We start from the raw sequence: 23,627 nt of genomic DNA, 5'->3' as shown, positions 1-23,627 counted from the left end.
TTTTCCCAAAGTCTAGGGTGCATGTCAGGAAATGCTTCACTTCTCTCTAATAAATTTTTAGAGGAAGTGATCATTTCTCCACAAAATCCTCATTATTTCCACCCCAGCTACCAGGGGTGGAAATACTCCTATTAGTGAGAATCAGATTCAGTATTAGAATATCTTGTTAGCTTCAGTATTGTTAGATTTAGTATTATATTCAGTATTGTTAGCTCCTTCAGCTTTTGAAGGATGAAATTATTACTAGAGCAAACAAAGAATTTTTAGGTGTCTTAATCTTGGCAGAAAGAGCTCTCTCAGATGTCTAGGTAGTGTAAGTTGTCTAGATTTATTATAAGTCTGTCAGGCTTGTGTTCTGTTCAGAAACTCTATATTTTTTTAACTTGTTCTGTCCAGAAGGTCTGTAGTATCCAACAAATTGTTTTGGTTTTCCCCTCTATATATATCTTTATTCAGATGCTCTCCATGATACTTCCTCCTTCCCCCGTAGGTTGTTAGATTTTTCTTACATCATTATGCCACTATTATAATGCCATCATTCCTACTTTTCATGTATCCTGTACCTTTTAAATAAAGTATACTCTTCTAGAGCCATATTCCACTCATGGGTTTAATTTCACCATTTCATCCCACCACATTTCAGTGATATCAGATCAAATTTAGTTTCTTGCATTAGAACCTGTAGGTCTTTTTTTGTTACCTATTCAATGAGCATTTGTTTTTAGATATTTCATATGGTACTACTACACCTTTCTGATAGTTTTTTCTCCTGTGATATCTCAACTGACATTTTTCCTTGTAGCTACTCTCTATGTTATGTAGATTGGTGGATCTACATGGGTATCACTTTTCCATCCTTTTTATTTTATTTTAAAGCCTTTTTGATTAGATTGTAAGATAACCAGCAAATACATACTTACATACCTCTGTTATGTATGTCCCAACTCTGGCAAGATGTCATACCTTTATTTTAAGCTGTGATTCAGGAATACAAATCCCTTTCTCTGACGCCACTTTCATATGCAGCTGTTTACTTTCCAGACCATTTTCTCTTCTCTCTTCTAGATCTTTTGCCTTCAGTAGTCAACAATGAGAAAAGTACAACCTGTGTTCCTATGATCCTCAGTTTCTTGCATGAGACTTCATAATCCTTGGTGATACTTCATAAAGTATCAAAATTCTTCCTGGCAGTTTCCAAAATTGGCTAGTAATCATCCATTTTTGACATATCTTAAGAGGTTTTGTATTATATCTTGGAAATATGCCCTGTCCTTCAGAAAGAAAACAAACTTCTTTTGTTATCAAAGTTGCCTCAGTACCTGTGCTGGAGGGAATCAGCAACCTCCCCACCACTACTCTTCTTTCTCTGACACTTTCTGGATATTTCGTACTTCTCCTGTATCATTCCTTGGAGTATAAATAGCTATTTGCTTCTGAAAGGATCTAGTCCTTTTTTCTTCAGGAAGGGACTTAAATTTATTTTTTTTGCTCCATATATACAGTTGATCTTCTCCTCTTTCTGATATTTTTCAACTCATAAATGTTATGATTAGGTCAAGTTTCTCTCTCACCACTTCAGCTCCTGCTTCCATTTATAAATTAATTTTTTTGTTATTCTGAACTTGAAAAATATTAAATAATGTGATCATTGTTCTGTACACAGAACAGAAAAAGAGGATTGTACATGAAACAACAAATACAGCTTGCATTTTTAAGACTATAACAAATTCAACCTGTTAGTTTCAAAGCTGTTCTACTTTTCTTTGTCTCTTTCTGTTTTGTGGATTTAAAAAATGGTACAGTGACCCTCTGTTATATTTTATTTTAGGGGAGGGAAATTGCTATTGATAATCCACCCTTTTTTATAGTACCCTTATAACAGAAAACCACGAACAAGCAAAAAAAATTCACATTTTTGCCTTGTCCAAAAATTTATATATCATTCTATACCTCAAGTCTCTTACCTCTCTGTCAAGCAGTGCTTTTTCATCAGTCCTCCTCATGGTTGGTCACTGCTTTGATCAGAGTTCTTAGATCTTTTAAAGTTATTTTTCTTTAAAATGTTGCAGTGACTATATAAATTATTCTCTTGGTACTTCACTTTGTTTCAGTTCAGTGAGTCCTCCCAGATTTCTGAGTCCATCATTTCTTATAGCACAATGATATTACCTTTCCTTTATATGCCACAATTTTTTCAACTTTTTTCCAATTAATGGCTCCTACTTTAGTTACCTATTTTTCATAATTTAGTGTTTCAAAGTAGCATTTTTATTGTTCCTGATAACTAGTCTTTGGGAAGGTATTCTTTTGTCACTTTGTTTCCTATGTTTAGAACCTAGCAGTCATTTAGCTCTGGCAGAAATATAAATTTTGTACACCCATTTTAAATCATTACAAAATTTACTCTTTTCATACTAGTTGAAATTCTCAGGTCATACACCCTGTTCCTCCCCTTTTGTGAAAACAACTTGTGGTTACTTCAGAAAAAAATCCTTTATCACCTTTTTTGCAGCTGACAACTTGATAGCTATATCCAGGTTTCCTTTCTTTGTTTCAGTGATTTTACAGTCATTCCCTACTTTCTTCCATTTAGCACTAATCTCTTATTTCACAAATTTCTCATTATCTACTAATTTACTAATTTGTTTTAGTTATCAGTTTGTCTTAGGTTGACTTTCTAACTTCTTTTTTCTTTTCTTTCTCCTTGAATTCTTCTTTTCAAACTCTTACTCCTTAATCCTATTGCTTCTCTTTCTCCTTTTCCTTGAATCTTCTCCTACTGAAGTTGTAAATCTAGTCTGGATTGAGATTTATCTCCTTTCTTCTCTCAAAATTCAACCTCTTCTGTTCTTCCTGAGCACCCACTCCAAATCACCTACAGAATTTCCTTTTCCATCTTAATCAACTGAAGTTCTCTTTTTTCCATCTGATCCTCGCAAGATGGAAGAAGTATAGAATGGGAGAGTACTTTATTTTTTTATTTTTATTTTTTTTTTTAAAGAAATTGGGGTTAAGTAACTTGCTGAAGGTTACATGGCCAGTTATTTCTGGGTGTGGTGCTAAGTATCTGAGCCCGTATTCGATCCCAGGTCATCCCTACTCTAGGGCTGTGCTCTTACTCACTGAGCCACGTGGCTGCCCCTAAGCAATTGGGGTTAAGTAACTTGCTCAAGGTTACACGGCCAGGTGTTTCTGGGTAGGTGCTAAGTGTCTGAGCCCAGATTCAATCCCAGGTCATCCTGACTCTGGGTCTGGTGCTCTTACTCGCTGTGCTACCTGGCCTCCCCAAGAGTACCTTATAACCATAAAACATTATATATGAATGTAAGGCATCATTATCATCATATTAACTTAAGTGCTTTAAAATAAGATTTGGAAAAGTTAGTCTATTTGTTAAGGTGTTATTTTCCTCAGTCTGCCTGTTGATTCTCATTTCATAATTTTCTTGCATCGTTCTCATTTCTCTTCCTAATTTTTCCTCCACTTCTCTTATCTGCTTCTTAAGGTCCTCTATGGCCTGTAACCAGCTTGTATTTTTCTTGGAAGCTTTTGGTACAGGAGTTCTGACTTCACTGTCTTCCTCCTGTTCCATGCTTTGATCCTTTTTTTCCCCAAAATAGAAATCTAATATTGGGTTGCTTTGCTTCTTTTGCCTCTCAATTCCTTGACTTTTGGACTTTTTGCCACAGTAGGACTTTGCTACCAGACAGGGTAGCTTTGTACCAAATGCTGGGGTTTTCTCAGCTGCTGGAGGTATTAGTTGGGTGCCCTCTTTGAAGCCTCCACATGCTCTGGCAAGCTGGTTGCACACCCCAGGACCTCCATCCTAGACTGCAATCCGGATCCAAGCAGGTTAAAGCAAGAGTGATTACTCCTCAGACTGATCGCTGTATCAGCAATGCCATATTCACAATGACTATGGAGATTACAGATATGCTGATATAATTATCCATCACAAAATACATCATGCTTGCCATATGGGGGAATAAACTAGAAAATTTATTAAGATACCAAAAGACTGAGTCCCAAAACCAGAAAGTGAAAGCCATCAGAGTAGTTATGACATTGGCACAGGTAGATAAAGTAGAAAGCACCCACATTTTCAAGCCTTTAAAACAGAACAGGCTACCTCAGGCAAAGGTCCTCCTCTCCCCACTCATAGCAACCACCCAGCATCCGGGAAGCGCGCTCCCAGCAGCTCTGGCCCATGGCAGTCCTCAGCAGGAGTCCTTAGCAGAAATTCTGGCTAACTCAAAAAGGGCTTCGCGCTGCCGCTGCCTCTGCTGCTGCTGCCGCTGTCGCCACCACCTCCAGCCACTGCAGGAACTCTAGTTTGGCTTCCACTTCCTCTTGCTCCGCCCCTTCCTGCTATGTCAGCAAGTCCAATGGGGCATAGAAGATCTTTAAATCCCATAACCCTTACATTCGGCCCCAAGATCTTTCATGTCCCTTACTTGGCAAAAATACAGTAGGAATAACTGGTGTCAACAAAATTTCACAACAATATAACAAGAATAGCACACAATAAACACAGAAAACCATATTTTAGGGTGGGGCTTGAGTACAAGCTCCCCATCATTCCCCCCACCCTGAACAAATGGGGTCCCAAAATCTTGTGGTAAGGGGTGAAGATCTCTTCTTCTATGGCTACTTGCTGCTGAAATCGGATGTAGAGCTGTCCCTGTCCTAAGGGGTCCCATTTGAGAGGTCAGTTCTTAATATGCTTGATGCCAGGTCCAAGGGTGACACATCACAGTTGCAGACAGGGGGTGACATCCAGCTTAAGCTATCAGGCATCTACAGATGGAGGGTACCATGCCTGTGGAAACAAATCTAACAAACAAGGTGAACAAACAAAAAATCAAGAAGAAGCAAAGAGACAATAACCAGACTATTGTAGCCTCACTCACGGTAGAATAAATGACTTAAGGGTACAATTTTGTAATCATCTTCTCCAGAATAAACAATAGTTAAAGTGTTATCCCTCCCGTATGCTATAATCTCTGCAGCCTTTGGAACATCATCTGGCTTCCGTTTTACCCATACTTTAGCTCCTGATTTTATTCTATCAGTAGAACCAAATCCTTCAGTTCCTGTGACAGTTATTTTGGAAGGAGGGTCAGTTTTTAGAAGTGGCATTGTTTTACAAGGAATGATAATCACTTGAACTATCCTATCATTCTTGTGAATCTGTATGGGCCCTTCACCTAAATTGTGGAATGTTACAACAATTTCTCCTTGATAATTAGAATCTATTACTCCAGCCAATACATGTATTCCTTGAGCTGCTAATCCCGATTTGGGTAAAATCTGTCCAAAGTGATTTTTAGGGATTCTTATGCATATCCCAGTGGAGATTTTTCTTATTTCTTTTCTGTCCAACCGAAAGTCCTCTAAACAATGTAAATCATACCCCACCGAACCAGGTGGTCCTGGGTACGGTGCTGGGACATCTGGCCTCAAGGTCCAATACTCAATATTTGGGATCTTGTGTGCTTGTTGTTTTCTAATTTGCAGATTGGGGGTCATCATTCTGGCTAGAGGTGTACTTCCTCCCAATGGTCTATTATTCAAATTACGCAAAGCCATGAACAAATTATCCTTCCAATGTTGATATGAATTATTGGAACTTAACTTCCTCAACTGTTCTTTCAGTAATCCATTCATTCTTTCAATTAACCCAGATGCTTCTGGATAATATGGAATATGATATATCCATTCTATATTGTTTAGTATACAATACTTCTTCATTTCATTGCCTTTGAAATGTGACCCATTGTCACTTTGAATCTGCATTGGGATTCCATAATATAGATTTATGAGATCTAGAGTTTTACAAGTGTTTTTCTGGGTTGCATTCTTATAAGGACAAGGTACTAGTACACCTGAATAGGTGTCAACACAAGTACATATAAATCTGCATCCTTTATCCAGTGGTAGTGGACCAATATAATCTATTTGCCAGATTTGGGCTGGGACTTTTCCTCTTGCTATCTCTCCAGTTACTACCCGAGGAACAGTTCGCTTCTTTTCCAATTGACATATATGACATTCTTCTGCTATCTGTTTTAACAGTGAATGAGAGATACTAATACCTCGATCTTGTGCCCACTGGTGTGTGGCCTGGACCCCCAAATGGCCTGCTGTTTGGTGGACCCATTTTGCTAATACCGGATCATCAGTTGTTGTCAAAGTAGGGACAATATGTTCAGTAGCAATCTTTGCCAGTCGATCAGCATGAGCATTGTACTCATGTTCTGGTGTGGTGGGGGCCACGTGAGCATCTACACGAAAAACTGACAAGTCAGTGACCAAAGACATGTTCCAGATATCTTCCCATAATTCTTTGCTCCAGACTTGTTTACCATGAATTTCCCAATTTTCATTTTTCCACATGGGCATCCATGTAGCTAACCCATTAGCTACCGCCCATGAATCAGTGAATATATGACACTGTCCTCCTTGTTCTATTTTGATGGCTTGATATACTGCCATAAGTTCAGCATATTGGCTACTTCCACCTATCCCAGTACTTTCCAAAGTCCTTCTAGTACATGGGTTATAGGCCACTGCTTTCCAATGTCTTTTTTGGCCCAAATATTTTGCTGTCCCATCAGTAAACCATGCATGTCTCTTTTGTTCCTCAGTTAATATATCATATCCCTCATTCCATTTTACAGTGGACTGTACCAACTGTTGCTTTGGCTCAGGGGGTGTGTCATTCCTCTCAATTTCTATGTTTGCTATAGATTCATGCTGAGCAGAGACTCCGCTTTTGCCTGTTTTCACTCTATTTTGAATATACCACTTCCATTTGATTATACTAGCCTCTTGGGCATGTCCAATTCTGTGAGAAGCTGGGGTACTCATTACCCAGGTCATAATTGGGATTCCAGGTCTTAATATCACTTCATGGCCCACAGTTAGTTGTTCAGTCTCCACCAAAGCCCAATATGCAGCTAACAACTGCTTTTCAAAAGGTGTATACTGGACTCCAGATGAAGGGAGTTTCCTACACCAAAATCCCAAAAGTACATTTCGGCTTTGTTGTTTTTGCCATAAGCTCCAGTTTGCATAATCATCTTGTACAGTCACTTGCAATTCCACTGGACCATTTTGCATGGGCCACAAATCTAGGGCCAATTGTATGGCAGCCTTGGCTTCTTCAAAAGCTTTACTCTGCTCAAGTCCCCAATCGAATTCATATTTCTTCCGTGTGACTCTATATAAAGGTTTTAAAATCTGTCCCAAATGTGGAATGCGGTGCCTCCAGTATCCAAACAATCCTATGAACTTTTGGGCCTCCTTCTTATTGGTAGGGGTAGGAAAATCCTGAATCTTTTGTCGGGCTTGAGGAATAATCTCCCTTAGCCCCTTGTTCCATTGTATACCCAAAAATTTCACATTTTGAGCTGGTCCTTGAACCTTTGCAGGGTTAATTTCCCACCCTTTACTTTTCATATGCTCAATTAGAAGGGTCAAACTCCTGTCCACTACTTTCGCATCTTTTCCCTGTATCATGATATCATCAATGTAGTGGGTAAGCTGTACACCAGGTAGCTTTAATTCATCCAACTGTTCAGCCACAATCCTGTGACAAATAGTGGGGCTATGTATGTACCTTTGTGGCAAGTGGGTGAAAGTATATTGTCTACCCTGCCAAGTGAAAGCGAAGTGGTCCCATTGTTTAGGGTCTATTGGGATGGTGAAGAAGGCATTTGCCAAGTCAATAACTGCATACCAAGTCCCATCATATTTCTGGATCCTTTCTATTAAGGTGATGGTATCTGGAACAGCAGCATACAAAGAAGGTGTCACCTTATTCAACTGTCTATAATCCACAGTCATTCTCCATGTCCCATCTGATTTTCTTACTGGCCAGACAGGATTATTCCATCTTGTGGTTGTAGGGACTAACACTCCTGCTTCAACATATTCCTTTATTGTAGTGGTAATTTCATCTTGCCCACCTGGCACACGATATTGTTTTAAAGTAATTACTTCAGAAGGTTCAGGTAAAGTGATTGGGTCCATTTTTAGTTTTCCCACTAAAACTGTATTAATTCCTATCTGCCTCACAGCAAATTGGTATCTTCCTTCAGGTAAATTCAGAGTCATGCCTCTCAATACATCTATTCCAATGATGTATTCAGGAATGGGTACAACAACCACAGTATATTCTTTCTTAGGTAACTGCCCAATTTTCATTGTTATTTTAACTTGTCTGGCTGATGTTTCAGTGCCTTCTAGACCTGTGATGGTAATAGGAGTTCCATGTTTAAACTTATCAGGGTTTCCATAGATAAGTGTGGCCTCAGCCCCAGTATCAAGCAGTGCCCTAGTCACAGTAGTTGATCCATTCTTCCAATATATTGTTAAACCAATATGGGGTCTGCAATCTCTTCTGCATATTTCTTTTATCTGGGCTGGGGCTTGGCCTATCTCCTATTCCCCCTGAAGGTGGGGCAAACTTGGATACAAAGATTCAGATTCAGAAATACCTGCAGGGATGGTTCCTGCTTCCCTGTTCATTCTAATGCTAAGTACCTTTTCTTGGTACAGCTTATACAGCTCTTCAGTTGGAATACCATCTATTCTTCTGAAGTCCACCCCTGCTCTTAATAGAGCAGTAAACAGTTCCATTCTTGTTGGTCTATTTTGTCTCTGAATCCTCTGGCTGTTTACTCTTCTCTCTGGAGGCAATTTGTCTTTTTCCCATTCCCCTAAATCGCTTAATTGTGAAATCTTATCCAGCACCTCTGAAAGAGGGTGCCCTATTTCTCCAATTAATAGAGTCAGAATTAGGTGCTTATATGCAGGAGGAGCCGTCTTCACTATGATATTTCTATGAGGAGCTCCTAGGGGGGTATCATAATATGCATTTGCATCTCTAATCAGGATAGCAGTTTTCATTACCTCCTCCTTTAGCTTTCTCATACAGTCTCTAAGTGAGTACCAGGGTGTGTCTCCCCTAGGCCACATAGATTCAGTAGGATATTGCTTTTTGCATCCTTCTGCAGCTAAAGCTAGAAGATTAGTTTTGTTATTTCCTCCTTGCATATGGTGATCCCTAAAAGCCTGGTGTACAAAAGGATTCTGACTGATACTTATGAATTTTAAACAGTCCTCATTGTCCAGTGTTATTCCTCCTGCGCCTTCATCAGTGATTCTTACTATCCAAGACACTAAAGACTCCCCCATTCTTTGGGTAAATCTACTCAATATATCAGTGATCTCCTGTTGAGTGAAATCCTCAATTATCTCCCTGGACTCTGTTTTGCCTCGGTGGTTCTCCTGCCTTCTTCTTCGTATGGGGAGAGCTTCTACATTAGGAGACTCCTCATCTAACCTTGTTCCATTCTCCTCACACACATTCTCCTGGAAGCTGTCAGGGCAACTCTGCCCAGCCTGTACAAAAGCTGCATGCACATTCATTCTGCTAGTTTTTTGCTTCCTTTTAGCTACATGAACAGTAGCTTGCTCCTGGACCACATGAGTCCCTCCAGTTTGGTGTTCTGAGTGTTGTGACACAGAAGAATCCTCAGGCAAACCAGCTGACTCCCTAGCCATCTGAGCTCTTTCCTTCAGCAGCTTATCCCTACTTTTACACATAAGGCGATAACTTGTTAGCAGCACCCAGCCTCTCCTGCACACTCCTGCCAGTTCTTTGCCTGGTTCTATGGGTATTGCTTTCAAACATCTTTCCAAATCTCCAGCTTCTCCCTCTTTTAGCCTTGGTTCCCAGTTTTCACAGGGCCCTGTGCTTTTAGCCCATTCTCTGGCTAGAGAGGAATAAGGCAAATCCTCCCATCCTGGAATAGCCATTTCTCCCTCTAAAGCCCCACTGCTTCCAAATAGAGGCCTGACATTTTGTGATCCCATCCTGGTCGCCAAATGTATCAGCAATGCCATATTCACAATGCCTATGGAGATTACAGATATGCTGATATAATTATCCATCACAGAATAATCGCTTGGTCCCCCTACACTCTGCAGACCAGGAGCTGAAGCTGCCACATTGAGGTGGCTGTGTCAGAGCCCTCAGTGGCTTCTTCCTTCAGGGGATAAAGGCTGACGCACTCCCAACTCCTGGATCTGAAAGTCTACACTGCACTGACCTCTCACTTTGTCCTGTGCATCTATGTACTTATAATTCTGGAAATGGACACAGCTGCTGGTGATCTGGAGTCCCTCCAGCTGGTGGTTGGTCAGGCCCACCCTGGGGTTAAAACCTCTGGCTCCGTGAGGCTGGGCTCTGTGAGGCTGGGCTCAGCTCCCAGAGCGCTGTGTTGGCTAATTCTTGTTGGCCTGCTGGGTTGTCCTCAGTGGGAGGTTAGCTTCTCTGTGTCATTTTGTGGGTTCTGTAGCTTCAAAGTTTGTTCAGAGTCCCCTTTTACATGAATTGGGAGAGGTGGGAGCTGGAGCTGTGTGGAGGTCCTGTTTCTACTCTGCCATCTTGACTCCGCCCCCCGTGTGATTCTTTATAGTTATCTTGAGGATCAAAATTTCCATAGTAAATTATTACATATTGTGGTTGATAACATTATGTCCTTTTTTTATTTGACTAATTCTTGGTTCCTCATAGAGGTATTTGTTTCAATTTGGTTGATTCTAGTTTTTAGCAAATCATTTTCCTTGGTTAATTTTTGGAGCTCCTTTTCCATATCATACACTTTTCTTTTTAGAGAGATGGTTTCTTCATTATAATGTTTTTCTAATTCTGCAATTTTGGTTTTGAGAGAATTATTCATTTTGTCTTCTATCTCTCTCATTAGGTTTTCAAAGTTCCTTTTGATCTCATCTAGGAGAGCTTCTGTGCTTGGGACCCATTCCCTGTTGATGTGGAGTCCACATTGTCTCCCTCTGAGTTTGGTTCTTCCCTCTGAGGATAGTAGGACTCCAAAGTCTTTGTCTTTGTAGTCTGCTTTCTACCCATTTTGAGGCAGGGCCCTAGCCACACCCTTCCTCTAGAGATCCCAAACCTTTATTGTAGAGGGCTTTGCCCTGGGGCAATAGTTGCTATGTTTTCAGGGTCAGAGGTGGGGGTTTGGAGCAGGTGAGGTTCACTCTGTCATCCTGGTCTTTGGAGGTCCTGATAGGGACTTTTTTTTTTTAAATTTCTGGGCTATGAATTGGTAGCCCCAGGAGTATTTGCTGTCCAGGACAGGGGCCCCCTGTATTTGGTTTTTACCTTGCTCTTTCCAGTCCCAGCCCTTTGTTGATAGGCCTGGTAGTGGCCCTTGTGGTTGGTGGGAAGACTTGCCCTCCGAGTTGATCAGGCCCCTTCTGATCCTGCCTCCGCCTCCGCCTCCGCCTCCGCCTCCGCCTCCGCCTCTGCCTCTGCCTCTGCCTCCGCCTCCGCCTCCGCCTCCGCCTCCGCCTCCGCCTCTGCCTCCGCCTCTGCCTCCGCCTCTGCCTCCGCCTCCGCCTCCGCCTCTGCCTCTGCCTCTGCCTCTGCTGGCCGCGCCTTCCGGGCCTGCCTCTGCGTCTCATGTCCTTTTTTTTAAAGATTTAAAATATAGCAACATAGAAGCACATGAAAGTAATCTAGCCAACTAATAATAAAGCTGATTTTAATAGCAGTTTATTTAATTTTGAAAAAGCATAGTTCTGGTGTTCATCTTCCAAGTTAACCATCTTTGGGTAGTATCCAGATGCCCCTGCATATACTTTAGAGATCTGCCTCTGAAACTCTTTCAGGTGTACTTCATTACATTGGTTGACATTTTACTCGTTTACTTTTTTTAAAGAAATGTAGCACTTTTATTAACAATAATCCTTTCATTTAGTAATGAGGAGATCAGTCGTTTTATCAACATATTCCAAAAATAACCTTAAGAATGTGAAACTAAAGCTTTCTATGACTATTTTAGCTAAGCACAATAAACATAGAGGAAAAAAATAAAAATTTTTCTTAACACTTCACACCATTAGAAAGCAGGATGCTTTCAAGGCTAAAATTTCATAAAGTTTGATCAGAAGTATTTGAAAGTATAAGGAAAAAACACCTAGAAGGTACTTATTAAATCAGTTTATGAGAGGAATATAAATTTAAAGTTGTCTCTGAAATGTTTAACTTAACCTACTGAATCTTTCAAAGTTATTTCATAAGTATTCTTTTGTTTAAAGCCAACCCATGAGTGTAGATCTTCCCATCTTGTAAACTAAAGACCTTCTGACCTACTGATTTTTTTTGTGAGATAAAGAGTTGCTGGTTAATTTTGGGTGTTGCTGGACTGGTAACACTGGGGCAAACGAATAGTGAGTATAAGAACAGTGTATAAAATTTATAAAGTAGCTTCAAAATCAAATGTATCCAAACATTTGGTTTATTTAAATTGGAAAGGTAAACAAAATATAGGAGTTTGATATTCATATCCAAAAATCAATGTAATAAAAGCTAAATAGGTTCTCTGTCTTTCTTATTTCCTAGAATGAGAAATATCAGTAAAATTAATACCTGGTTAATTGAGGTAAAAATAAAAAAATACTTCTACATATATACATATTCCATATACATAATATATTTATATAACATTGGAATTTATGGTCATAAAGATCTTAGTTGAATGCTGTTTAAAAACATAGCAAGGATGAGGAACATGTGGTCTTGAGGCTGTAGGTTCCCCATCCCTGGTAGAGCAACTTATGGATTGTTAGCCCTTGAATGCTAAATTAAGGATAATCATATCGCTAATTTTAGACTGTAAGCAATGAGAATAAAAAAGTAATTTTATTTATTGTGTAATATTTTAGTTGAGCCACTCAGCTTTTATTTCCTAGAAACACATAAAGCAATCCTAAAATTGATGAAATGTATCTTATTAAATTTTTATTTCTTTAGGTTAGAAATATACTTTTAAATTATCTGCGTATATAGGATTATTTTTACTTATTTGAACATTACTCATGCTTGTAAATTTTTAACAGTAAGGGAACATGGAAGACTATGTATATGTGCCTTATAGTTAGTCCAAAATTAGGATTAAATGCTGCAAAATTTATTTGGGATGGACATCTCTACTCTGTTATGATACAGTTTTCTATTTATGTTGCCTCAAGCCATACTGTTTATAGAATAAATCATTTTCATATTCCTTTTTTAGCATAATTAAATTTTTTTTGAAACTCAGTAAATATTCTTAAAAATAATCACATAGATTTTTTAAAACTTAAGTCCTCATCTTTTGTATTTTGTAGCATTTAGTTGATTGAAGGATATAAAATATATATATATTAGGGCGGCTAGATGGTGCAGTGAGTAAAGGGCCGGCCCGGAGTCAGGAGGACCGGAGTTTGGTTCTGGCCTTAGACACTTAACACCCACACAAAAACAACTAGCCGTGTAACCTTGGGCAAATTACTTAACCCCAATTGCCCTCCAAAAGGCAAAAACAAAACAAAAAAATAAATAAAATATATATTTTCAAACTGTTTGGCTTTATTTTTCTGACTCATGGTATTGAGAGATTATTCTAAATATCCTCTTCAAGACATTTCTCTTTCAATGTTTTTAAGTTCCTGTATTTCATGTACTTTAATTTCTTCTGTCTTTTAAGATTATTAATTTAATTCCTTTGTTTTACTTGCGTGATGTTTATTAATTCTCATTTTAGACAGTTGAGAATTAAGAAAGTAAATTTTCAAAAAGCTGGTGTTCTGGAAAAGATCATTAAAACCAAGGAGAAAAAACCAAATAGGATCTTCAGTCATTTCTTAATAATCCCAATATGGCTTATCTGAGCCAATTTTGAATTCTAGGTTCATTATTTATTCTCACATTTAGGTTGACCAACTGTATCTTAATGCAAGAGAGGCTAGATATATATGAGAAAGTAAGCCTAAGCAGTTCATTACAATTCTAAAATTTTGAGATACTTAATTTTTTAAAAAATATTCAAATAAGTTTTCTCTTTTAGTATGGATAATAAAAGTTGATTCTTCTGAGCTCAGTTATACAGCAAACATTTATTGCATAGCACTGCAATAGACATTACTATTATATCAGAGATGATTTGCAAATGTTTTGTGACCTGGTGGAAAAGATTATACCTAAAATCCTAGGCTGATAAGTGTTTAAGCCATTCCTAAGTATTATCAAGGAAAGCAATTCTAAAGTTCATTTACTTTCTTTTGTTCATGTTCATGATCTCTTCCTTTCTAGTGTTGAACTGATTTTAAAAAATTTTTTTCTATAGGAAATTTTGGGAGCGGTTTATTGCCCTATGTCATGACAACAAAAGCCTACATGGTATCACTTTTGAACAGATCAAAACTCAGTTAGAGGCTTTGGAGCTAAAGAAAACATATGTGTTGAATCCACTTGCTCCTGAATTTATCCCTCGGGCTCTAAGACAGCAACATTTGGGAAATACCAGCAAACAACAGCAGTCACCACCCAAGGTAAAACTTTTGTTCATAAAAATCAAGAGGTGGAATTGAAAAAAATATAGCTCTCAAAAAATAAGAAATTTTTATTAGGTTAGCTAGTAATCATATTCAGTAGCTTATGTAGGAATTTAAGTTCAAAATTTCTAGTAAGCACAGTCCTTTTAGAATTTGTTTGCCTTAAGGGGTTTAGATGGTAACAACATAGTGCTGGTTAGCAGTGAGGTTTTTTATTTTTATTATTTTTAAAAATTTTATTGCTGCCATTTAAATGCAACTTTGTTAGAAGTAATTTAAGTGCTAACTACTTATGGTGAATTCGTGATAGTTAAACTTCCCATTCTACTGTCTAATAGGTTCTCATTTTAGCAAATTTTGTAGATGTGATGTAATTTTAATGTCTGTCAAGCTTATTTAAAGTATTCTTCTTCTAGTAGACTTATAATAATAGTAGTCTCAGTATAATAAATATATTTACAAGTCTTTGTTGTTAGGCCATTATTTCAAGGAACATTTTATGTATTTATGAAAATTTTAGAACTTGGATATCTCAGGATCATAGATTTAAAGCTAGTAAGAACATTAAAAATCAATAAAACTAACACCTTCATTTTGCAGAGGAGAAAACTGAGTGGCAGAGAGGCTGCATGACTCACATACAGTCACCCAGACTGGATGTGTGTAGTACCAACGCAATATTCACAGCGCCGATGGTGACTGTAAATATGCCAGCATAGTGCTCAATCACACAATATAACAGACTCTCCACATATAAGACAGAAGCAAAACATTTATTCTGACACTAGAAAACCAAATCCCAATTTGCCTTTGGTAATATCATTCCAAGATTTCCTTTTCTTTCTGTGTACTAGTTGTTAAGACTTTTGTCATCCTTAGATATTTGGATATTTGTGATATTTGTTCTTTAAACTGAAAAAAAAAAACTATGACTATTGCATTTCTCATGGTTTTCAAGTTGGAGTTTCATTCAGGAGGTGATCAGTGGATTCTTTCTATTTTCACTTTTGCCTTTGGCTCTGATAGTTTTGGGTATATCTCCCGTGATTTCTTGAAATACAGTATCTAGGTTTTTTGCTTTGGTTACAATTTTAAGGGAATCCAATAATTCTGAAATGATCTCTCCATTTCTTGTTTTTAAGATCACTTGTTTTTGATAGTATCTCGTTCATTCTATTTTTTCAATGTTTTAACTTTAACATTTTTTTGTTGTTACTTTATTGAATTGAGTTCTGTTCTCAGAGTTTCAACTACTTAGATAAATTTGCTTACTTTTTGTTTAAGACTGTTCATTATTTTTCCAAGTATTCACTTTTTTAACTCTTGATTTTAGCTCTTCCTTTATTGCTTTAAGATATGAATTCCTTGTTCTCTAGGGGTTGTTTCATTTTTTGTCTTTATATACTCAGTTTCTAGCATAGTGCCTGGCAGATAATACGTGCTTAAATGCTTCATAATATTAATAATAGCATTTATATAGCACTTTAAGATTTGTAAAGCACTTTACAAATAGTATTTCATTTTATTCTTTCAACAATCCTGGGAGGTAGAGGAGTGAAAGAGGCCTTTTTAAGAGATGTTACAAAGGTGAAATCTACAGGTTTTGTCAACAGATTGAATGGGAGCAGGGTGCAGTGAGTGATAGTAAGAAGTCAAGGATGACACCTGGGCTTTGAGGTTAGGGGACTGGCATGATGGTGGTGCCCTTGAAAATAATAGACAAGTTTGGAAAGGCAGAAAGTTTAGGAGGAAAAGATAAGTTCAGTTTTGGACGCATTGAATTTAAGATGTTTAGGTGACATCCAGTTTCAGAAATAAGAAGTTGGAGAATTTCTTTGTTTAGCAGCATGTCTATAGGAGTGTAGGTGGGTGTGATCCAAAGCTGAGGCTTGACAGGGCATAGCTCTTCACATGATAAGGAGCCAAGAGACTCAAGGGAAGAGGACTGTGTAGATTTTAACTAGTTCACCAAGGGATCAATATGGAGAAAGAAGAGTATGGATAGTACATGGAGTAAAGACCTAGAAGAGAACTGTAAGATTGAAAGATTGGAAGTCATAATGTGGTTAAAGAACAGGGTTTGGTATCGGTAGGCAGAGGGAGAGGTAGAAAACCAATAGATTGTGATCAGATAAGACAGATTAAACAAAAGTATGTCATGTGTCATTTTTTGGGGGGTTGGTGAATGGGAATCAATTGTTAAATATTTACCAGCACACTCCTGTTCACACATGACATTCCAGGTTCTCCCTTAAGCCTGGAATGCACTTCCTTCAGCCCCTTAGAATACCTTCAAAGCTCAGGTCAAGTGCTATTTCCTGTATCATCTCTTTCTTGATTCCTCCAAATGCTAGCACCTCCCTACAAAAAAAAAAAATATTTGCCTTACATTTATTTTGTATGTATTTATATGTGATTGTGCTTACTGTTTCTTTTTTATCTTTGTATCTCTTAGTGCCTAGCACAATGCCTAACACATTATATGTGCTAAATTATGCTTTTTGATTGATTGAATTGTGTCTGCACTTTTCAGGCAATTATGTGATTGTAAAATTGTGATTTGTTAAGGTAGAATATAATTTGTGAATATTTTCTACAGTGAAGAAATGCAAGCTATCAGCAACTATCTGATCATTCTTATAAAAAATTGTGGAGATAGGAAAGTAAGCTTATGGATTGGTAGTTATCAATATCCTCTTAATTCCTTTTGTTCAGTAGTAATAATGTCTCCTTTTCTAGTCATTTAGTGTCTTCCTTTCTTTCAGACATCTTGAGAATACAATCCTTAGTGACTTCAATTTTGTAGCCTCAAGCATGGACCTTCTTTGTATATACTTGGTCTGGTCCATATGCTTTTCCTTCATTTGTTTTCATTTTTCCTTTTCTCCTTCCTCATGCAGCATATCTAGGAAAATGTAATTAGATGCCAAATGCATAGGCTCTCCTCTAATTTATTAAGAAAATATATTGTTATAGAAATATTGACATTTTTTCAATTTGTCATTAGTTTGTCTTTCTGGTTTCATCTTTAAATGTCCTTGTGGTGATGTGGCTTAATAGGGTTTCACAAGAAACAAAAACTTTTGTTTTTCCCTCTAATGGTTTTTGTTGTTTTATTAGTTAATATGACTTGTAATCTTTGCTCCTCTCCTCTGTAAGGATTTGCAAATGAAATTAGAGCCCTACATGTGTGTTGCTTATTGCTTCACTTGTTGAGTTAGATCAAGTGTTTATCAAGTGTTTGCTGGCTAAGGCAGTTTCTTGGTTTTTCAGGCCTCATAAAAACAGACACATCACATTGATATCTATTCAGTTATTTATTTCTCTCTCTCTGTCTCTCTCTGTCACACACACACACACACACTCTTATCAGCTTGCTTAAATAGAGTATAGTGAAATTTGTGAGGGGGCAGGTTTGGGGGGAGAAAATGAATTCTGTTTTGGACATATTGAGCTTAAGGTACTTTTAGGACATTCAGGTAGTGGTGTCTGTCACACTAATTGGCAGCATGGTGTAGTGGATAGAATACCGAATTTGAAGAAGTCATTTCACTTTATGGGCATTAGACCAGGTGATCTCTAAAGTCCTTCCAGGTCTAAATCTATGATCCTATGATGTAGGACTGAAGTTGAGGAGAGAGATTAGGACTGGATGTATATAGATCAGGGAACCATCTACATAGAGGTGATAATTGAATCTATAGGAATTATGAGATTACCTTGAGCAGGGATCCTTAACTTAAAATGGATACCCAACCTGAATATAAAAGGAAGCATGATAAAAATTAGAAGAGAACCAGATTAGTACCTTTAACAATTGTGGCTAGGGGGAGAATTCTTAATAGGGGCTAGTTCATCAACAAAAGATTTCAATTACATGAAATGGAAAAGATTTTGCATGAAAACAACTAATATATCTATCATTTGAAGAAAAAAACTATCAAATATCTTTAAGGGAATTCATATATGTATGTATTTTGTAAAGACTAAGAACTTTTCTCCAATGGATAGGTGGTCAAAAGTTAAAAAACAAACAGTTCTCAACAGGTTTCTAAACTATTAAAATTATGTGGAAGACTGTTCCAAGTCATACTATTAAGCAATATCAAATAATCAAATCAACCCTGAAATTTTATTTCACCCCTCCACCCAAATTGTCAAAGATAAGAGAGTCAGTTTTATGGGGGTTATAGAAAAACAGGCACATTAATACAATGTTAGAGCTGTGACTTGGGCAATAAAAATTCTGGAGAGCAATTTGGAATTATGCTAACAAAGTAGCTAAAATGTTATGTTTATAATCTTTTGGTCCAAAATTCCCAATGAGGAAGTTGAAGAAGGAAAGAAAGGTTCTATATAATTCAAAATGTTCAGAGCAACACTTTTTTTTATGTTAGCAAGGTAGCAAGGAATTGAAAGCAGATACTCACTGATAGGGAAATTTTCTAGTCTAAACAAATGGTGGCACACAAATGTAAAGGAATATTGTGTTGTAGTATACAAGGAATCTAAAAATGCAGAGAGTGGAAAATTTATGAACTAACATAGGGTAAAGTAAGCAGAACTAGGAGAAGAAGATGTATATTCACTACATCATTGTAAAAGGAAAGAACAGCAACAAAGCTGAATGTTATAGTTATAACAGCATCTAGCCTTGATGAAGAATTGAGAAAACATATTTCCCTCCCTTTATTGGAAAGGAGGACTGTCATTGTGGTGTATAGTGTCAGACAGTTGAGTTAATTTGATTTTGCTGAACTGCTTGTTTTTTCTTTTTTATTCTTTGTTAAAAGGGATATATCATTGGACAGTGCTGGGGGAGGTGAGGGGAGATGGCAAGTGATGTAAAAAAAATAAAAAGATGAAAAAATAATTTAAATAATAACAGATAATTGGCAGCTTTGTAGAGAACAATTTCAATCAAATACTGATGATTGGAACCAAATTACAAAGCACTGATAAATAAATGGGAAGTATAATGAGAAATCTTTTTTAGGAGTTTTTTTGTGAAGAGAAAACAACCTGTCAACTTCTTTATCTATCCCTTCCAGCTAGCTACAATTACCTTATATATTTTGTTTCTCCCATATCACCTATTAGAAAATGCCTACAACTTCAGAAGTTTCCTCAGATTGATGTATCTTTATTATGAGACCATGGAGATATTGAGATCTAAATATCTTCCCTCCCTAGTTGCAAAGCTATTTTATCATACCTTTCTTCTCTGCTAGTAATTATTTCCATGCTCCAGTATTCCAGTCATCAATTTGGGTACTACTTGCAGAGATGAAGCTCATTACATATCTTGTCTATGACCTCCCATAAACCTGCCACAAAGGATTGGTCTAACTTTCTGGTACTATTTCTCTCTATCTTTTGACATACCAGTGGAACACGCTTACTGTTCATTGGTTATTGTTCCTTCTCACTACATTACTAGCCCAACTTTGGTTTTTCAGTCATTTATTTCTCTGATCACATCCTTTATGCTGCTTTTCCTGTGTAGTTTTTTATTTGTAATGTGTTACAAACTGCTCATATCTATTCTGCATCTCTGTTTTATTAAAATATATATGAAAGTGGGAAGCAAAGCCAGGTAACAGAAGATGAATTTACAAGTATGTTGTGGTCCTGCAAAATAATATTTAAGGAATATCAAAGCTTAGAATAACCTGAGAGTGATGAAAAGAAGGATGGAAACAAGCTTTTATTAAGTGCCTACTATTCTGCAGGCACTGTGCTAAGCACTTTACAAATATTATCACATTTTATTCTCACAGCAACTGTGAGAAACAGGTGCTGTCATTATTCTCATTTTATAGTTAAGGAAACTGAGGCAAAGATTAAATGACTTGCATTAGGTCACATAGCTAGTAAGTGTCTAAGGCCAAATTTTAACTCCAGCCTGGTCCAGGCCTGGTGTTCTGATTATTGAACCACCAGTTCTGAGAAGCTAAGAATAAGAAAATTATTTGTTTATTTGTTTATTTGTTTATCTGGTTTAGCTATACTGGGGAAAGAAAGGATATATCCCAGAAGGGATACAACCTTTGTTTAGGGTGAATGAATGATGACAGCTGACAACATAGAGAAGGTAGAGCTGCTTAATTCTTATTTTGTTTTCTCTGCAAAAGAGAATGATCTTTATAGTGAAAGTGGCAGAATAAAAATGACTAGCAGGAAATTAATACCCAAGATAAGGACAAAATCAGAAAGTGCCCAAATGACCTTAACGAATGAAAGTTTTCTGACCCAGATGAACATCTTTGTGTCCTGAAAGAACTAGAGCTATGATGGGTGAAATATGAAGTAACTGAGGAAACAAAGGTTTGTGCTTTTGAGCATGTCAGTTTGTTAAGCAAAGCATTCCAATTGCATAACAAATTGGGATCAGACCTCCTCAGCTTAGCATTGGACCATGAATACAGGAGGAGACATATTTTTATGGATTAAAAAAAAGGGACATAAACAGGATATAGGATTAGGCAATATGATTTCTAATTGGAACAAAGAGTAGGGGCTTTCTGAGTTGGGAGGGGGAAAGTAAACAGGTGTAATTCTCTTACACCAGAAAAAGCAGTGTCTTACTCCTCCCCAGGTATCTGTATTCAATCAAAGGAGCAAGGAAACACAGTAACTGATTGAACAATACGGGTCCAGTTTTAAAGTAACATACGGGGGGCTGGCCAGGTAGCACAGCGAGTAAGAGCACCGGCCCCAGTGTCGGGATGACCTGGGGGATCGAATCTGGGCTCAGATACTTAGCACTACACCCAGAAATAACTGGCCATGTAACCTTGAGCAAGTTACTTAACCCCAGTTGCTTTAAAAAAAAAAGTAACATATGGGTTACTTAGGATGTATAACTGTGAGAAAACTTCTTTCATCAATTATTGAATCTGATTGGGTTTTTGGTTAGCATAATCGGTGTCCTTAGTTAAGATTCTCTAAGCAACAAGTAAAGGTGGTCCAGCTTCCCAGTCATGTAGGGCTAGGTTCAAACAGTGTAATACAGTTTTCTCAAAATTCCCTTGATTGATTAAAATTTCTCACAAGATAGCAATTGGACTAGACTCAAAATTGAACATAGAAGGAACGAGTTAGCTTTAGAACTGAGTCATGGGGTGGCTAGGTGGCGCAGCACTGGAGTCAGAAGGACCTGAGTTCAAATCCGACCTCAGACACTTAACACAAAAACTAGCCGTGTGACCTTGGGTGAGTCACTTAACCCCAGTTGCCCTCCAAAAAGAAAAAAAAGAACTGAGTCACAAGATGGCGTCAGCATTGTTCACTTAATTCCTACAATTCCCACATAGCAGAAGCAGTTACTGAGTCACTGTCACTAATGTTTGAAAGATCATGAAAATGGAAGAGTTACCATAAGATTGGAAAAGGTTGCATATCCTGATTTTCAAAAAGGAATCTTCCAATGAGTTTGACTTAAATTCCTCAGAAAATTTTGGCTTTCCAGAATTATCCAGAAGGGATGACAGGGAAAATGTCTCATTAAATAGAAAATGGAGAAATCTGCATTAGAGAGTAATATAATCAGATTTAGACCTGTTTGAATGGCCTGTTCATGATTCATTATCAGTATAACCAGTAGTCTCCAGTGGAATATCCCAGGGATTTATGCTTAGGCTTGTGCTGTTTAACTTTTTTTTTTTATCAATTACTTGAATGAAAGTATATATGGTACACTCATTGAATCTGTATATATCACAAAGCTGGAAGGAGTATCATATATACTGGATGACAGAGTCAGGATCCAAAAGGGTCTTGACAGGCCAGATGAACACTGGGATAGATTTAATAAAACACATATGGGAGAAATGTTAAGTTTTGCACTTACGTACAAAAAATTAACTTCATAAGTCTAAATTGTGGGAAGCATGGTTAGAGCAGTTATTCAGAAAAACACGTTAGGGTTTTGGTGGATTACATGCTCAACATGAGTTAGCAGTATGATGTGGTAAGCAAAAAAGCTCATATGTTCTTGGGCTATAGCTTCTGGGAATGGAAAGGTGATAATCACACTGTAGTCTGCTCTAGTCAGACCTCATCTGGAATATTGCATTCAGTTCTGGATGCTACAGTTTAAGAAGCACATTGGTAAGCTGGAGTACATGTAGAGGAGGGTAACTGGAATGGTGAAGGGCCTTGAGTCCATAACTTATTTACAAGGACTTGTTGAAGGAGTTGGCAATATTTAGCTTAGAACAGATTCTGTGGTGACTTGACAGCTATCTTCAAGTGTTGGAAGGGCTGTCATATGGAGGTGGGATTAGATTTGTTCTCTTTTGTCCCAGAAGGTAAAATCAGGAATAGTGAATGGAATCTGTACTGACCAATTTAGTTAGATTTGATATCAAGAAGAATTTCCTAACAGTTGAAAGCTATCTCAAAGTGAGAGTTGTTAGGTTTTCTCTCTTATAAGTAGGGTCTGGATAATCATTTGTCAGGTATGTCATACCTGTGTTATACACTGTGAAGTGGTTTCTTTATTTAAATTTGTACTGTTTGAACTGTCATTACATGTAAAATATGGCATTTGGGTTCCAGCTTAATGGAAATATGAAAAGAAAATTAGTATAATCCGATCATTTCATGGGATTCATTATTCTCACTAATGAGGAGTGAGTATTCTTTTCCTGTATAGGTTGGATTTTATGACCACCAAGGTCCCATCTAACCCTTACATTCTGTGATTTCATTGACCTTTGAATGATTTTCAACTTCAGGTTCTCAGACATTACTCAGTTCCACAACTCAAAGTTACACAATATTACTAGAATATTTTTTAAAATAGGCCTTTGCTTCACTATTCCCACAAACAATTCTAGTTATTGTCCCCACTTTGAATCAGTACTATATTTGTTCTCTGATGCCTTTTTTTCTGATTTTTCTTTCTCTTTCCTTCTCTGATCCTTTTTACTGTTTGTCTGAGCTTTTTTTTTTTAGCGAGCAACTTGACTTTTGTAGGCACTGATAGACAATAATCTTTGCTTTTATTTTTAAAACAGATCAGTTATAGCATATCAGAATATCTTTGTCTCTTCAGTGCTTTTATTGTTGATTATTGTTTCTCAGGGGTTTGTATCTTTGTTGCTAAATGTGAGTTCTTCCTTTACCAACTTTTGAGTTCAGCTCTATTTAGGATGCTTCAGATTTTTGCACAATGGAAGTATTTTGGTATTGTTGTTTTGGCTAAAAGTTAATTG

At 37.4% G+C, this 23,627-nt stretch overlaps 1 protein-coding gene across 4 annotated transcripts in view; it reads left to right on the top strand.

The window, feature by feature from the left end:
• Window positions 1-23,627, top strand: part of HELZ (helicase with zinc finger) — a 293,362-nt gene that overhangs the window by 202,904 nt on the left and 66,831 nt on the right. For all 4 annotated transcript variants that reach the window (XM_069076607.1, XM_069076606.1, XM_069076608.1 and 1 more), the window contains one exon: window positions 14,199-14,403. In XM_069076607.1, the coding sequence (XP_068932708.1) occupies window positions 14,199-14,403 (205 nt within the window). The remainder of the gene's footprint in view (window positions 1-14,198; window positions 14,404-23,627) is intronic.

Source organism: Petaurus breviceps, unplaced genomic scaffold (genome assembly GCF_028583685.1).
Source record: "Petaurus breviceps papuanus isolate PSGF00001 unplaced genomic scaffold, PetGlider_PUasm1.0 90925, whole genome shotgun sequence".
Taxonomy (NCBI): domain Eukaryota; kingdom Metazoa; phylum Chordata; class Mammalia; order Diprotodontia; family Petauridae; genus Petaurus; species Petaurus breviceps.
Note: the sequence above shows the minus strand (reverse complement) of the source record. Positions and strands in the feature narration are given on the sequence as shown.